This window comes from Podarcis liolepis (assembly GCF_965112155.1).
Source record: "Podarcis liolepis genome assembly, chromosome: 2".
Taxonomy (NCBI): Eukaryota; Metazoa; Chordata; class Lepidosauria; order Squamata; family Lacertidae; genus Podarcis; species Podarcis liolepis.
This window is the reverse complement of record NC_139555.1, coordinates 30953775-30970402: the sequence shown is the minus strand read 5'-3', so window position 1 is coordinate 30970402 and position 16628 is coordinate 30953775. Positions and strand designations below refer to the sequence as shown.

The following is a 16628-nucleotide window of genomic DNA, read 5'->3' as shown; positions in this document are numbered from 1 at the left end:
CCCTGTACTCCACCGGGAGCCAGTGCAGCTGGTATAGCACCGGGTGAATGTGATCCTGTGGCGAGGACCCTGTAAGGAGTCTTACTGCTGCATTCTGCACCCGCTGGAGAGAATGTTTTTTCCAGCAGGCTGCCTCCTACAACTTCCAGCACACTTATAACATTTGGACATGAACATCAGAGCTCCAGAGATGCACTGTCTGCAATCACCAAGATTCTTTGCTGTTGAACCTCTGGAGAAAGTAGCATTAAAAGCCTGGCCACTCCGAATGCCAGCAGGGAGCCAAAGTGAGAAAGCAGGAATTCCAAGCAAGATAGCTAGACACACTTAAACCCAGCTGGGTTCTGAAGAGCATTCACGCAGTTCAGCCTTCCACACTGATGCTTGCCAATGCTTCACATTACCACCCCACAGCCTGGGGTGCAAAGCACCCCTCTCCACTGCCAGGGCTGCCCTTTGACAACACACGAAAGGACTCACCTTGACGTAGCAGTAATAGTGCCCCGCATGGCAGCTGTATCCTGAATGTACCAGCACAGCATAGAGGCCATACATGACAGGGTCACCGTTGCTCTGAGACATGTAGGGGCGGATATTGAGGAACTCAGGGTAGCCGACATCCTGCAAGGGAAAAGGGAAAGCATCCGTGGGTCAAGAAAGAACTTGGCATATGAAGTTAAGTATTGATTTTTGAATTTATACTCTCAAAAATTATATAATGAATGTTTAAAGGTTAATCAGGTTTTGGTTTATATTACAAGTGAATGTATGTAAATGAACCAAAATCTTGAGGGAGAATTTCCTGAGGAAAGAAATTAAATATTGTAGCTTAATCTAAGAAGAAATGGACTGTAAGTATAGACTTTTGTACTTGTCGGTTCAGATATTATTTAGAAATTTTGTTCAAACACTAATAAGTTTTGGTTTATGCCACCAGTGAATGTTTATAAATGTATCAAAACCGTGAAAGCGAATTTACTGAAGAAGCCAGGGACTCTTCCTGGGTGAAACAGGTGACAAACGCCAGCACCCCGTCTAACTCATGTGCCTAACATCACCGACACTTGGTTTGATCAAACTTATCCTCGTTGATATCTACAGGAGCCTGGCTAAAGGAACATTTAAAGACTGTATCTTCCTTTTGGACACAATTTGAATGAGGTTTCTGTTTGTGGCTTCTGTAGTAGATCTTGTACATAGCTCTCTCAATTTTTGGATTATTAATACAAGATTTAGAAAGTAGAACGGTTTTTTAGTGTTTTGCGTGCCACTTATGTGCTGCTTACTTTATACCGGTCTACTACAAGAATGGGCAGCATAGGTTCATTTCTTCAGTACTTGTATAACCCTTAAAAGGCTTGGCCTGAGGTCAGAAAGACAGCAGCCACGAGCGCTCCTCCAAACCCTCTTCCAGAGGAGAAGGGACGTCTTTGTTCCCCCTCCCCGCTTTCCAGATCGCCACGTACCTTGGAGATCTTGCCCCCGCTGAAGTTGGCGAAGCGCTTGAGCGAGATGGTGAGGACGTTGGATGCCCGGTGAATGGTGAAGCGCTTGGTGGCTGGCACCTTCTTCTTGCACCTGGCACAAAGAAGAGGAAATATCAACACACTCTGGCTCCTCGTTGCAAGGCTCAGTGGAAACGGGGGATGCCCTGAGAACTCCCCTCCTGCTATGCAGCTGCACAATTGCCCCCTCGTGAGACCGGGGGGTGGGGAAGGCTATTAAGTCTTTCCCTGCATATGAAGCTAGCATCTTCTGCCCTGCAGGTGGCCTTGAAACCATCAAAGAAATGGCTGGGTTTCAAGTACAGTGGTACCTCAGGTTAAGAACTTAATTCGTTCTGGAGGTCCGTTCTTAACCTGAAACTGTTCTTAACCTGAGGTACTACTTTAGCTAATGGGGCCACACAACTTCTGTTCTCATCCTGAAGCAAAGTTCTTAACCCAAGGTCCTATTTCTGGGTTAGTGGAGTCTGTAACCTGAAGCGTCTGTTAACCTGAAGCATCTGTAACCCGAGGTACCACTGTAGAAGGCAGAGGCACCAAATAAATAAATAAAAAACACCACACACTGTGAAGATACATACCCAAACTTCTCTTCTGCTTCGCTATTCCCACCACCAACCCAATTCATCACTTTGGAAATAGCTAAGAGGTGAGCCTAGTCCTCTCCCTTTTCTTTTTCCTACAGATTTTTTTTAAGCATGAGTCAGCAGTTACTGAAGCTGTGGAGCAGAACATATTTGCCTGACCTCATAAGTTAGCACTTCCATTCTAGAAATAGGCTTCTGTTTTTTAAAAAATAATAAATAAATAAAGGCGTCATTATGCAAAAGAAAAGGTGCCAAACAGGAGAGATGGATAGGTCAAGAGGAAGGCAACTCACTTGGCACACATGTAGGCATTCTCTCCACTTAGCACGTCAGCCTTTACAAACAACTCTAATGCCCGCACGATGTTGGCAGTCTGCTGTAATCAAACAGAAGAGGGACATTCATACAGAAATCACACCAAAGCTCAGGTTATAACTACACTCAGGTGAGCTCTGAAAAGAGCAGCTGGGGAAACCCAGATGGGCAGCATATAAACAATAAAATTGTTGTTGTTGTCATTTATTATTATTATTATTATTATTATTATTATTATTATTGTCTCTTTAGTTCTTTACCTCGGTCCTGCATACCTGAAGGAGCATCTCCACCCCCATCATTCAGCCCGGACACTGAGATCCAGTGCTGAGGGCCTTCTGGCGATTCCCTCATTGCGAGAAGCAAAGCTACAGGGAACCAGGCAGAGGGCCTTCTCGGTAGTGGCACCCGCCCTGTGGAACGCCCTCCCTTCAGATGTGAAGGAAATAAGCAGCTATCCTATCTTTAAAAGACATCTGAAGGCAGCCCTGTTTAGGGAAGCTTTTAATATTTAATGCTGTGTTGTTTTTAACACTCGATTGGGAGCCGCCCAGAGTGGCTGGGGAAGCTCAGCCAGATGGGCGGGGTATAAATAATAAATTAGTATTATTATTATTTAGGAAGTGGTTTCATTCACCCACTACCGCCCCGGCTACTGTTATCTTAGCTTAGATGGGATGCCCTTTTCTCTTCCTGCCCAGTGTATGGAGAACCTCTGTCCCTCCAGATATTGTGGGACTACAACTCCCATCACCCCTCACTATTGGCCATGTTGGTTGGGGAGTCCAACAACATCTGGAGGGCCACAGGTTCCCCACCCCACCATTATTATCATTTTCTATACATCAGCCGTGCACAGGCAACCGAGTACCTATATGCCACTTGCTCGCTACACTTCAGTGCATACTAAATGCCTCCCTACACGCAGCGCTTATGTATAAGTAGGAAAGCACCATGAATCTGCTCATATTTGCAAATCCCCTGCCGGCTTATGTCCCTCTTTAGGCCTACCATGGAAATGAAATAAAAGGGGAAGTGTTGATTTAACACTGGCATACCCTGATCTCCAAAGCCACATCCAGGAAGGGGTCGTAAGTGTCCGAAACACTCTTGCACACGGAGCATTTCACTGCAAAGAAAGCAGAACAGTTGCTTGCCTACTCTTCATGGCCTCAGCTGCCCGCCAAGGTCATCTTTCACAACGGGACTTCCGAGACATCAACGCTTCCACCTCGGCAGCTAGCAAAACCAGCACGGGAAGCAGCTAAATCCCCCAATTCCCAATATCCTCTTCAAAACCTGGGCAGAGGCCAAAGGAAGCCCACAGGAAACTCTCACGGTATTGGGACATCAGCAGCTGTGTGCGCCCACAAGTCAGGTGGGCATTGCAGAAGCGCAGCTGGGCAATGAAGGAAAAGCTGAGTTGTAGAGTTATCACTAGGACTCGGTCAACGCTTCAGGCATAAAGGGCGTGAAAGGTACCGGGCTAAAGCTGTGCTCACCACGAGATCGGAGGTAGCCGCCAAAGATCTGGTGCACCAATGTGGTGGCCTGGGTCTGGCGGTCCAGCCTGGGAAGAAAAGCAGCCAAGGGTTAAGAAGAGAGTGGAGAACACCTTCACGAAGCAATATGGGGCCTCAATAGTGGCAGGGACACAGAAGCAGCCCTTAGGGCTTTCCTCCCTAGAGAGGATTACTAGCTTTTGCTTCCTTGGGCAAAGGAGAAGCAGCCACCGTTAGCTGAGTGGTGACTTACCCAGCATGCCCCCCCTTTCCCCCACCCACATTCCACCTGTGAAGGTTCATGCTTCCAAGAAGCTGCTTGCACAACAGGGGAAGGTGGCAAGATCTCATCCTGCCCATCTCTTTGCAACCAAGTGAAAGGTACGGCCCTGGCCCTCCCCACCCCAGAGACAGGGAGCTGTGCGTACTTGGTGTAACCATTGAGGCAGGCCTTCTGCATGGCGTCAATGGTGTAGCGCAGGAACTCGTGAGCATCCTCTTGGCTGCCAAAGCGGAAGTGACGAGCAATCTCTGCCAGGTGGAGGAAAAGGACTCTGAAGTTTGGCTTCCTATGCCCGCCCAGGTCAAGCTCATGCCAAGGTAACAGGCATCGCTGACACTTGACCGGGGCACGGGAATTACATGAAGCTTATTAGCATACACACACGCGCGCACACACACAAAACCCCAAACCATTCTAGATTCTGCAGAATGCTGAACTAAGCAAAATGCTGATGAGGACAGCATATAGTGCATTTCAATCTCCCTTTTATAGTTTCTTAAATACCGGCAACCTCAGTTGGATAGTTAAAAGAAACGAAAGGAACGCCAAAAATACCTCTAATCTATTTATGTATTTATTTATCTGCACGCCCAGCTGCCACGTCTTCAGACTTAGCTCCACAATGGGGTGATCTGCGCACCTGGCTTTTTCATGTGCAGTGCAGTGTATGGCATGTGTACACTCTCTCTCTCTCTCTCTCTCTCTCCAGTCAACACTTCAAACAAAGAGATCTTTGGCCCCTTTCCCTGTATGTACTGGTGAGATGCATCACAACGGCACTGTACAGCCTCATCAAAACAAAGCTCCCTCGGCTGCTTACTTTTGAGATCTCGGATGAAGGACACCGGCTTGATGGCATTGCCACTGTTGGCGAAAGCCTGTATCATGTGATTCTGCATAACGCACATCATGCAGAAGCCTCCCTGGTGGCCTGCAAGAGAAGAGATCAGGAATGAATTCATGCAAAGGCTGCACAAAGGTCTGACGGAGCAACTCTCACACAGCCAGAAAAACCATGAGTAGAGCTCAGCCTAGGAGAAGGGCATTTTGGCAGCCATTACTAAATAAATAACCTGCTGGCCAATGGCGACAAAGGAAAAGAAAGAGAAAAGCGGGCATTGAGGGCCATGTTCTTGCTTCATGATTAACCATCTGCAGAAGTAGCTGCATATGCATCAAGAAGAAAGTTGCCTCTTCTCTGCTGGAGGCAATTTAAGGTGACAAGGAAAGCTACTCACTGATATAATCAATGCACAAATTGAAGTGGAGTGCAGAACCTGCACTTACCTGTAGGCTAGGGGTGGGGAACATGTGGGGCCACAGATGCTGTTGGGCTCCCACCTCCCACCACCCCTGACCATGCTAGCTGGGGCTGATGGGATAAAGAGCCCAACATTATTTGGAGGGGCACAGGATCCCCGTCGCTTGTGCAGGCATCTCCTCCATGGTCACAGCATCAACAACCCCTTGCTAGAATAGCTTACATGAACAGACCACTTAGATGCAGGGAATAGCTTCCTAGCCCCGTTGCACGCACATCATAAAGTACTCAGAAATGCAGTCCACTAGGCTGAGATGTTCAGGGAACCAAAACGCTACAGCCATGTGTGAGATTTCTCAAGCCTGAACAAGCTGGCAAGTAGGTACAAAGCAAAATTTGCCGTAATCCAAATAGTTCCTCTTCATCCCTCCCCTTTTTTGGGGGGGAGGGACATCTTTTGTCCACCTGCCTCCCTCCATTCAGGTCCACTCCCCTAACTAGGAGTCAGCGCTCCTCTAACAAGGATGAGTCGGGTGCTTAGAGCAGCAGTTCTCGTGCAACCAAGTGCTGGCTCTGCTCCTTTGCAGCTGTTAGCACAGCCTCCCAGGCCCTGAATGCAAGGATGAGTGCACAGGGCTGCAAGGGAACTGCCAGCTGCAGAACTGTGGAGGGGACAAGGCGCACTGCCTGTTATTTGACCTTGGATCCACACACCATCTTTTCCCATTCCCACCAGCACCATGTTTCAAGCAGACCCCCCTCCTCAAGCTCACATAAGAATGCAACCCCTTTCTTGTGGCTGGGCACAATACAGCCCCCTCTTGTCACAAGGGGTGCCCAAGACTTTGACAACATGAGACACAAGGGCCAAATAATGCTCCATCATTCAAGCCCCTCTCTCCAAACACAGCCAAGTGGAAGCATATTTTTTAACACTATAAATTCCCGGGAAGCATTTTCTCATACAAGAAATCCATTCAAAAAGCAGGCTTCAAACCAAAATGTTTCAATTTCTCCCCTCGCTGAAACCCCGAGACAATTTCTGAAAAGAGGGGAACACGACGGAATAAGAAATTTTTTAGCCCTTGCATGGAGTAAATGTTCTTTCCAATGAAAAACATGCAGATTTGCAGCATAACAGAACATGATTTTTTTGTGGCTGTGAGAAAACCAAGACTCAGAAAGATGAGGGTCCAATTTCTCTTGTGCAGGATTTTGGAGTGGCTTCAAAGGGTTATAGTAACACTTAAGCTTCTGCACAGCAGCTTGAAGTGGTCACAAGCACTACACTTGCACTGTCTCTTTATAATGTGTATCCCAACCCTGAAAGGTAGTTTTGGGCATTATAAAAACCATACAAGAGATGGGGAGGATGAGGTTAAAAGGGAACAGCTTGACCAAAGGTCAGTTTATGGCTCAGCAAAATCTGAACCAGAAACACTGCGATTCACAGTTCCGTTTCTTAGCCGTGGTGTTCCTGTTTTACTACCATTAAGGACTGAGCATTATGCATTGCTGTTCCTGGCCCATCTCTCATGAAAGCCTCAGCAGAGTGGCACTGAGATGAAAAGCAGGAGGCTGCTGAAGCCTTTGCTACCTGCAACTCTTAGGTGAAAAGAGACAGATGACACGCAAGCTTTGCCAAGGGGCACCAACCATTCCACATGCAACCAAACACCCCACACTCACAACTGCGGCTGTGCTCCTTGGAAAGCAGGTAATTGGCAAGAGGTGGGGTGTACGTCAGACACTGCAAGGTGGAGTTGAGGAAGCAGGTGTTGCCCAGGTTGTGGAGACCGGCTCCGACACGGTACACCCGCTCCCATTTCAGAGAGAGGCGCTCCACAGGGAAGAGGACCTTCTGCGGGGCTGGAACTCCATCTCCTCCCAACGTGTGCTCACCGCCTGTCAGAGAGGAAGAAGAACAGGGGAAGTCAGTGAGGCCGGGTACACATGCACCCCCGTTCCCACAGAACCATTCCCCCAGAATACGGGCACACCTTGCTTCCGGATGGGACCCTCTTCAGAGCCCCTGTGTCGGCTGGGGTTTTCTGTCTTGGGGTTCAACAGAACGTATTTGCTCTTCAGCGTCTCTAGCTGGTAGGAGAAGCTTTTGGAGGCTGGTTCAAACTCGATCTTCTGCAGCAAAACCTTCTTGGCGGAAGCAGCCAACAGCTTGCCCAGTTCGCCATCGTCAGCAGAGTCCTTCCGCCCAGGCTTGAGGGCTTCTTTCAGCTTGTCCACTATGGGCATGGTGCATCACTTGTGGGTGGCAGAGGCCGCACTGCTAGCAAGGGGACTTTGCTCGGTGGGGCAGAGCTGGAAAAGAAAGCATTTGGCCCAATTTTTCTCCCACGAAGCCTCTCACACAAGTCCCTTACCTCTGCAGCCTACAAGGCTGACTATGACAAAAATTCTCCTTTGTTTACCCTCCTGCCTCCATCTCTATTCACAATACTCCTGTCTCCCCATTTGGGGCTGCAAGCACTTTTGGGGGGCAGAAACCTGCCCTCTTTTTAATTTTCTAAAGGGTCATGAAACACTGAGCGCGCTATATAAAGCCGCCGCCACCACAAATTCAATTTCAAACACCATTTCCAGGGAATCTGCATTTAACTCAGAATGCTGCAACACCGTTCCAAACCGTATTCTGTATTGGGCAAGCAGGGAGTGTGTCCACAAGTTCCATTTTCCCAAAGGTGAGATTAAGCAGCATAAATTTGTGAGAGCAGCTACACTCATGCTGTCTCCTTGCTACAAGAAAAACACAGGAAACCCTGAAAGCTGCATGGAAGAGGGGGGGGGGTCACATGCCAGTGGTAGGCGGGACCAGAGGCAAAAGCAGGCAGAGTAGTAAACATACATTTTACCTGCATACAGTAGGCTAGTTTCAATATACAGGCTTCTCTATCCCAGGTAAACAAGAATCATTATCAGAGATCAAGGACACATTGCAGCCAAGGGGGGTGGGGAAAGAGGGTGTGAAGCAGGGCAGGTGAGTCACATGGCCTGGGGATGGGAGTCCTGAGGCCTAGTTAGAGAAGCTTGAATGGCCACAAGTGAACCCCTGGGCCTGAAATCACACCCACCCACCACCCACCCTATTATCTTTGCAGCAGCTAACAAACAGAGCTCATACATACATCAATTTTTTTCTCATCATGCAAGCTAGAAACTCACTTCTTTGAAAGTCTGATGGATTAAAAATTGCAAAATAAATACATCCCAAGTCTAGTCTAGTAGGCCTGCTTTTCTGCAATTCAATCAGTGTCAAAGCATGTTTATAAATACAGTGGTACCTTGGGTTAAGTACTTAATTCGTTCCGGAGGTCCGTTCTTAACCTGAAGCATCACTTTAGCTAATGGGGCCTCCCGCTGCCGCCATGCCGCCATAGCACGATTTCTGTTCTCATCCTGAAGCAAAGTTCTTAACCCGAGGTACTATTTCTGGGTTAGCGGAGTCTGTAACCTGAAGTGTCTGTAACCTGAGGTACCACTGTACCATTATGCACCCCATTAGCATACCTCCCTTTTTTTGCTGGGCCCAACAATCTTCACTCCTCAACACGGTGAAGACCTGCCTCCCAGAAGACAAACCAAGTATTTAAGAGCATTCACTGTGAAAGGTGCCCCTTAAAACTCTAACAAGGTGTCAAGCAGTAGCATCATGGCTAGGTAGAATGAAGGATTTGCGCCCCAGGTTCATAGACACAAGTTGGCATATGCTGGTTTTATTTCTATACAATGCAAATTTAACTTTGCAATATCACAGAAGACGAATCAACCCATGCACATCACCCCAGATAAAATTCTTCCATTCATTTTCTCTCTACCCCAGATGACCCCAAATCAGTTCCTCTTCAATTCAATTACCTCCAAAGTAGATCCTGCTCCAAATCAATTAATTTGCCCTTCAGCTACCTGTACTGATTATCTCTCAAATCACCTCTATAGTCGCTTCAAATTATTTTGGGCTGTGATCCAAGACTCGCATACCTGGAAGTAAGCCCCCCTCTGAACTAAATGGGGTTTACTTACAAGTAGACCTGATTATAGAATTACACTGCTGTTTCTCCCACATAAACATCCTACCCAGTAACCCAGATCACCTGCTATTTAATTTCCCCTGAATCAATCACTAAGAAAAAAATTTGTGCCCCACATTCTATAGGCCACGCCCTAAAAAATGGCTCAGCTCTTGAAAGAGCCTGCAGTGAAATTAGGAACTGGTTTACAAAAGAGAAGATGGCATATTTTAGTTTTTCTCCAACTGCTGGAACAAGTTTAGCCACAAGATAGTTTGTAACAAACAATCACCTTGAAGACCTATACAGTGGTACCTCGGAAGTTGAATGGTTTGACTTCCAAAACATTCAAAAACCAAGGAATGGCTTCCGATTGGCTGCAGGAAGTTCCTGCAGCCAATCGGAAGCCGCGGAAGCTGTGTCAGATGTTAGGGTTCCAAAGAACATTTGCAAACCGGAACACTCACTTCCGGGTTTGCGGCGTTCGGGATCCAAAAGATTCGACTCGCAAGGCGTTCGGGATCCAAGGTACAGCTGTAAATGGAAGGCCTGAGATTTGCCACTTCCTCCAATAGGGAAGTCAGCACTACAATGTAAGAAAAAAAGGATTGCTCTGTCACCTAAGGAATGCCTGGACTGAACTCAGATTTGACTAGCAAACAGAAGAAGCAGAACACCCCAGATAGAAACCACAGGTGTCTCTCCTAACAGAATTCAGAACATTGTTACCCATCTTGTAAGTGCCTTTGTAAAAAGACAAGTCTATATTTGGTTTTTCAAAAAGAGAGAGAGGCTTCCATCAACACAAGTCCTACTAAAACATCCTCCTATGCGTCCTATAGCAGCTCTTCATGCAAAAGGCGGCAACCATTCTGCCCAGCCCACAAAAAAATAAATACTTGCACTAGTAGCTAGCTCATTGTAGGGAGATTGCACTTTCTTCAGTTACTAGTGTGGAGGTTTCCTAAGGCGTCCAGTGAGCATCTTCCACATGTTATGATGCTCATCTGAAGCTCCCATGACATCGAACCTTTCTACAACAGCTATTACGTTATTGGTTATCGCCTAAGAAGCCACTGGAGGCACTACATGGTGTCGGTCTCCCCCAGAGCAGCTGAAATGGGTCCTACACAAGGATACTTCATTCCTAGCACCATTGTGCACCCAGCAGGATGGACATACCTGGCTAGTCCTTTCCATGCTTTTGATGAACGTCAGCTTAATCAACTCACCTTGTTGTGAACAGAACTGAGATCTACAGGTATAGTATGCAAGTTTAATAATAAATAATAATAATGCCTTATATGACCAAGACTACCTCTTGCTTTGGAAGGGGACATAGGGAAAGTCATAGCCGGCAACTGACTGGTAGAGAATTGCTTTGTATGTGGGATAAAACCCTCACCTTTCATGGCAGGCCTCTGCTAACTCTTGCCAAAGCAGCAGCATCTAAATCAGCAGTCAAGGGCATTTATATAGGGTACAAATAGTAATGGAACAGCAAAGAGGCGAGAGAAGGGTGCTGCTGAGTGTGCCCTTGGGACTGAAGAGCAAGCGGGCAAAGCTGGTGCGTTGAGGAGATGTAACGGTTCGCTCAGAGTAGCTATGTTGCACACATGCTCAGGGAAAGGAACCCTCAGCTCTTTGCATGGGGATGAGGAGCCGAGTGGAGATTCAGCAAGCCCACATCCCCAAAGGAACAGAGCGAATTAACAGGCCCCATTGAGTGGGTCAGAATGCCAGCGGAACAGGATGTAGCAGGAGGCAGAAGGAAAGGCTGCTTTATGGCCCAGATGTAGAAGAACGCCCCCCCCCCCACTTCATGATTTGTCTATCAAGGAGAGAACGAGAGCCCACCCCGCCTTGCTCTCCATCGCCAGACCGTGCACAGGCCCCAGCCACCTTCGCCCAGCAAGCAGTGCCCGCGCACGCAGAATGAGCACCACACAGACTGTATCTCCAACACCCGCGCGCCCCACAAGCTGAGCAGCAGCGGCCGCTTCCAAGGTGCCCCAGAACGCAATCGCCCCCTTGGTGCAAAGGGCACCCACACCCTTGCGCTTTCTCAAGGGCCCAAGAAGATCGTGCCCAGGGCCCCTCAGCCAAGAGCGAAGGAGTCCTTGGGGAAGAGATGGCAACCTCCTCAACGCCCCGCCGCTCGCGCCGGGGGGGGGGCTGATCTATATGGGGCTTGTTTATGAGAACCCGGGGCTTGGGCGAAGGTTCGGGTCATCCCGGCCCAGAGATACCGAGCGGCGGCGGCAGCAGCAGCGGGTTAATGAACTGAAGACGGAGGCACCAGGTTTGCTTCTGCAACGCAGCCCGGGCGTAGGGGAGGCAAGGCAAGGAGGGCACGAGGGTAGGCAAATCCCCAGCCCACACCCACTCAGAACCCCGATCCACCCCATGGATTCACCTAGCCGCCGCCGCCGCCCTACCACGACCCAAGCGCTTTCCTGCTCACCTCCTTACTAAATAGGGGGGAGGAAAGCTCGTCTCCGCTCCCCGCCCCCAAGACCCCCTCGCCATCCCCCTTCCCAGCCACACACTCACCATCCGGGGGACCCGCGTGCGCGCACATACACACACGTGTCCACGCCGCGTAGGAGAGCAGGAAAGAGCTCAGCTGGCGCTGCTGCTAGGCCGCTGCTGCTGGTGCTGCCGCCGCGCCGGGCCCAATCCTCGCCCTAAAGGGGTGGAGAAAGCAGAGGAGCCCTGCCCGGTTTCCCTCTGACGCAACGGAGCCCGCCCTGCCGCCGCTTTCGGGAAGGCAGCGCCGCCTGCTGTAGCCCTCCCGGCATCGGCGAAGTCTTGGCTCTTGCGCTTGCTCGAATGCAGCTGCTACCTTTTGTCCGCTGCCAATATATATATATTTAAGAAAAAGATATGTGTGTGTTTGTTTTGCATAGATGTATGTGCAAAGATCAAAGGCGGGGCTGGGCACAGAGGATGGCGCGTGACTACTGGAGGAGAAACGAATTAGGGACCCAAAAAGCGCAGTTTCCCGCAGAGACGGGGCGGGGGTAGCACTTCCTGCCACGTGCCTCGCCGGGGTAGAAAAATGAAATAAATTGGGGCGTGAATGTGAAGGGGTTTCTTCTGCGCGCGGTGCGTGGGTGGGTAGGTGGAACTCGTCAATATTTTTGAGCTTTCCATGATTTATTTGTTCAAATAACGTAAAACGTCACGGTAGATTTCTTTTTTCTGCCTTATGCTTAAGTTATTCTTCTCTGCGGGTTTTTATTGCCAGATTCTAAAATTAGAGGGAATGTAGAATTTTGGTTCAGGCTGACTAGCTAAGCCATTTGTTACGGTTTCCGGGACAAGGCAGGAACAGAGAAAAATATTAATACTGTAAAGGGAAAACTTCAAGGTAGAAAAGCTCAAAATAACAATTTTAAAATAAAAAGAGATCCCGTGGTGACTTGTCAGTCATGGGAGAGAGACGTTTCCCTTTTATAATACTGTTGTCGTAAACGAAATCTGCCCTTATTCCCTTATGTACACAAGAGCCCTTATAGAGTCCTTTGTAGGTTCTCCATCGGTAGGAGAAAATAACAGAGGCCAACCAGAGAATATTAAGAAGCAAAGCAGCTAGTAAACCTGATCTTTATTAAAGCTGTTGCAACAGGGTGCTCCCCTCACACGCAGGATGACCCAGAACAAAGGTGTGCCCGCCCTTATACAGTATATCCATTTTGAAATTCCCTGTCATGGAGCTCCAGACCACCCCTCCATACATCATACATACATCACAGAAGGGGTGTAGCCCAAGACCACCCCCCACAAACATCATACCTACAACACAGAAAAGGCAGTCTACAACAAAAAAATTGAATGTTGCTGTTTTTCCTGACTTCCAGGTTATCTGATAATGCCTTATCTGATTGCGTTTTCTGGTAGTCTGGCCATTCCTTTGAGATGGTAATTACCCAATTCCTGAGACAATGGGAAGGTTCCCTCACCCCCTCCCTCCTTGCAGAGAAACATTTGGTCAGTTTGAGAGTCAAAATGGTTTCAGGACTGTCTTCCTGTGCTGCTTCAGACATGTGGTTTATATATTTATGTACGTGTTTGCTTGGTACATTTATTAAATATATAAGACCTTAAAATTCTTATAACACTGTTATGGTTTGGAGGGACCCCCCCAAAAAACCCCTGTAAATTAATAAATGGTAAGATTTTGATTATTTGGGATGTGAAGGGCATATACAAGCTGCAGAGGAATTCTTATGCAAAATGACCTGGCCAAGCTAGGGCCATTCAGAAACAATACAGGCAATGGAAGAATACTGCCCTTCCCTTCGCCCTGAGGTGTGAACAGAGACAGGAGATTTGGAAGGTTGCCTGGGTAACTGGGCATGATGTCACAGGAAGAGTTTAGGGACTTTGGCAGGTGGCTTCCAAAAACTGAAAAAAGGATGGCTGAAAGCAGGAGAGACGCCTTGGACTCTGGTGCTGCACTGCTGTGGGGAACAAGAGCCTCTTGAGATGACCATACTATAAGGCCTGGACTCCCTCCGTCCATATTCAGGTGTAGATTTGTGAATAAATCATATTCCTTAAAGCTACAACAGCCTCCATGGTGTCTTCAATTCTCCAAAGAAGCACAGACCCTGGTTGAGGGCGAAAACCTCTGGAATTCCATGCACAGCTCGATGGATTGGGGTGGACTGTAACAATACTATGCAATGAAACAGTGTTGTGATCTATTATGTGGGGCAGGGCTTACCTGCTGTCCCCCCGGTATTTTATTCAAGTTAGCATCCCTGGTCCAGGTTCAACTATACACCCATATACACAGGATTGGGGGAGGGGCATGTTCTGTTAACAGCCTACGTAGGTTCAAGCCCAACATATGAAACTGCCTTATATTGAGTCAGCTGTTTGGTCCAGCACAGCATCACTTACTTTGATGTAGGGGTTCTCCAAAGCCTCAAGAAAAGATATTTTCCAGTTCTCCTGCCCCTTTTAATTGGAGATGCAGATAAGCTCTATCACAGAACTATGGCTTTAGAAACAATACATGCCATGACATCTAGTATAACACTCCCATTACAATGCTATGTTCCTTTAGTGTCCTTGGGATGGGATGGTGGTCAACAAGCATTGGCAATGTGACCTTCCATGTATTTGTTGGGACTGTAATTCCCACCTTCCCTGACCATTGTCATGCTGTTTGGAGCCAATGAGAACTGTAGTCCAACAACATCTGGTGGGTCCCAGATCTTCCATTACTTACAGAGTTAGGTCACCTATGGATCCATCCCATCCATCTGAGAAATAACCACATCACTCTAGATGGGCTTGTTACCATTATCAGGAAGATCAGCTTTCTTTGTGATCTGGGTTTGTCTCATTAAAGTAATAAGGAGCTGTATGCAACATAACTAGATGTGGATGGCTCTGTACGTGGGTCTCCTGGGCACTTGTATTAAAGAGCATACCTAGTATTGCAGCAGGTGAGGTGAATTTGCAAGTCTATTGTAACTTAAGAGATCCCAGTTTAATCTCTCTATAAAGTTTGATGCTTGTGGGCAGGCCTCCCATCTGTATTAGTTCTACAGAGCTTCAGGTGCATTTGCCTAGGAAACCAAGAAGTTCACACAACTAATCTAGGAAGTACCAGTACGTGAAAGCCATGAGTCCTAATGTAAGTGGTAAAGAGAAGGAAATGACTCCAGAGAACTGAGTGTGGATGAGGGATTTAATGTGTTACGTTTATGGAGGCAAAGGTGGGTCTTTACAGAGACAGAAGCCAGGTTTGTGATGGAACAGCAGGAGTAGGAATTATCCCCACAAGGGATATCCTCTCTCAAGGCAATAAGTACCTGGTAGGCCAGAAGCAGGGGCCACTCATGCTATACATTCAGTTTTGAGACTCACTGGATTCCTTCCATGAAGTGGATGAAAAACAGCACATATTTTGACACAGAGCCTGATTCTGTGGGAGTCGCTGTATGTCACTGGAATAAATCCTTGACATCACTAAAGAGAACCATATGTGATGTTTTCTCTAACATCAAGAAATAAGGGGACATGGGAGTCATCAAAATGGGAGAACAGCTGGAGGTGGGCCTTTGGAAATAGGCTGAGGCACAGTGAACCAACAATTTATCTCATTAGGAACTAGAGACCAGTTTGTGCCAGGGGGCATGGGAAGAGGGAGAGTGGAGAGCAAAGCCTGGAGGAAACTTGCAACTCTCCACCTACCTCCATCAAGGTGACTCTTGTAAAGCAGTTCACAGAGGCTGAGCAGCACAGGATGAATTCCCAGGGCTCCCTTCTAACGTCCACACCTCCACTGATGGCAAAGTGTGCTCCAGACAAGGAGAGACTGTTCCCGGTTTATTTGATAATACTGTTTATTGTCCGAAGACTCAAATGTCCACGTATGAATTATACAAAGCATCAGAGACATGCACAGTCTGCTTGTCTATTCAACAATTTTCATGTGTTCCCAGCACAAGAAAATCTCAGCTTTCAGAATCCAACAACAACAACAAAAAAAAGTTTTTCCCCCACCCCCACCCCCAATATTACTCTACCCACCAAACATCATCCCGGCCCTACTCCCCAATAAGCTTTAAATTATGGCAGCAAGTTAGATACTTATTCTTTTTTCATACTTACTAAGCAAAGATTTGAAAATAATGTAAACCTTTTTTTTAAATATTTTGAGTTGCTGACATGAGGGGGCATTGGATTGTTTCTGTGTGTGCATCTTATCTTTCTTATCAGGGAAGTTTCCAGGTGGCATTAAAACCCACAGCGATAAATTAAGCCGATTGAAGAGCCTTTGATACTGCTTTCCCACAAAACAGGTCCTTTTCAGAATGGTTGCTTTCCACGCTGCTACTAGAATGGCAAACTCACGTTTTGGTACGGCAGTCACGCAACTGCAGTTTGTCTAGCAAGCAGCAGTCACGTGTCACAGCCAGCCTCCGACCTCTAGAGAAGACCTGTGCATGTTGCAGAGGCATCAGGAAGAAGACAGAAGAAGGAATGCTAACACGCACCCCACACACAACCACACCTGCGCCCACTGGCACTCAGAAATAATGGGAGGGACTCCACCCTCTGTACATTTTGACAATTCTTCCCTCCAATGCAGAACCCCTTTAAAAATAATAAGTGCAAATCTAACAGC

At 47.6% G+C, this 16628-nt stretch overlaps 1 protein-coding gene across 6 annotated transcripts in view; it reads right to left on the bottom strand.

Annotated features, from left to right (window-relative positions):
• Positions 1-12212, bottom strand: part of USP36 (ubiquitin specific peptidase 36) — a 31179-nt gene extending 18967 nt beyond the window's left edge. The window contains exons 1-10 of one of the 6 annotated variants that reach the window (XM_083489525.1): positions 12032-12212; positions 7454-7772; positions 7143-7358; positions 5013-5123; positions 4338-4440; positions 3910-3977; positions 3466-3536; positions 2386-2468; positions 1467-1578; positions 481-621 (exon numbers count right to left, since the gene is read on the bottom strand). In XM_083489525.1, the coding sequence (XP_083345651.1) occupies positions 481-621; positions 1467-1578; positions 2386-2468; positions 3466-3536; positions 3910-3977; positions 4338-4440; positions 5013-5123; positions 7143-7358; positions 7454-7706 (1158 nt within the window). In that variant the 5' untranslated portion in view covers positions 7707-7772; positions 12032-12212. Of the gene's footprint in view, positions 1-480; positions 622-1466; positions 1579-2385; positions 2469-3465; positions 3537-3909; positions 3978-4337; positions 4441-5012; positions 5124-7142; positions 7359-7453; positions 7773-9945; positions 10065-10883; positions 10934-11942 lie in introns of those variants that run through there. The other 5 variants (XM_083489526.1, XM_083489522.1, XM_083489521.1 and 2 more) reach the window with 5 other exon arrangements.
• Positions 12213-16628: the final 4416 nt, after the last annotated feature.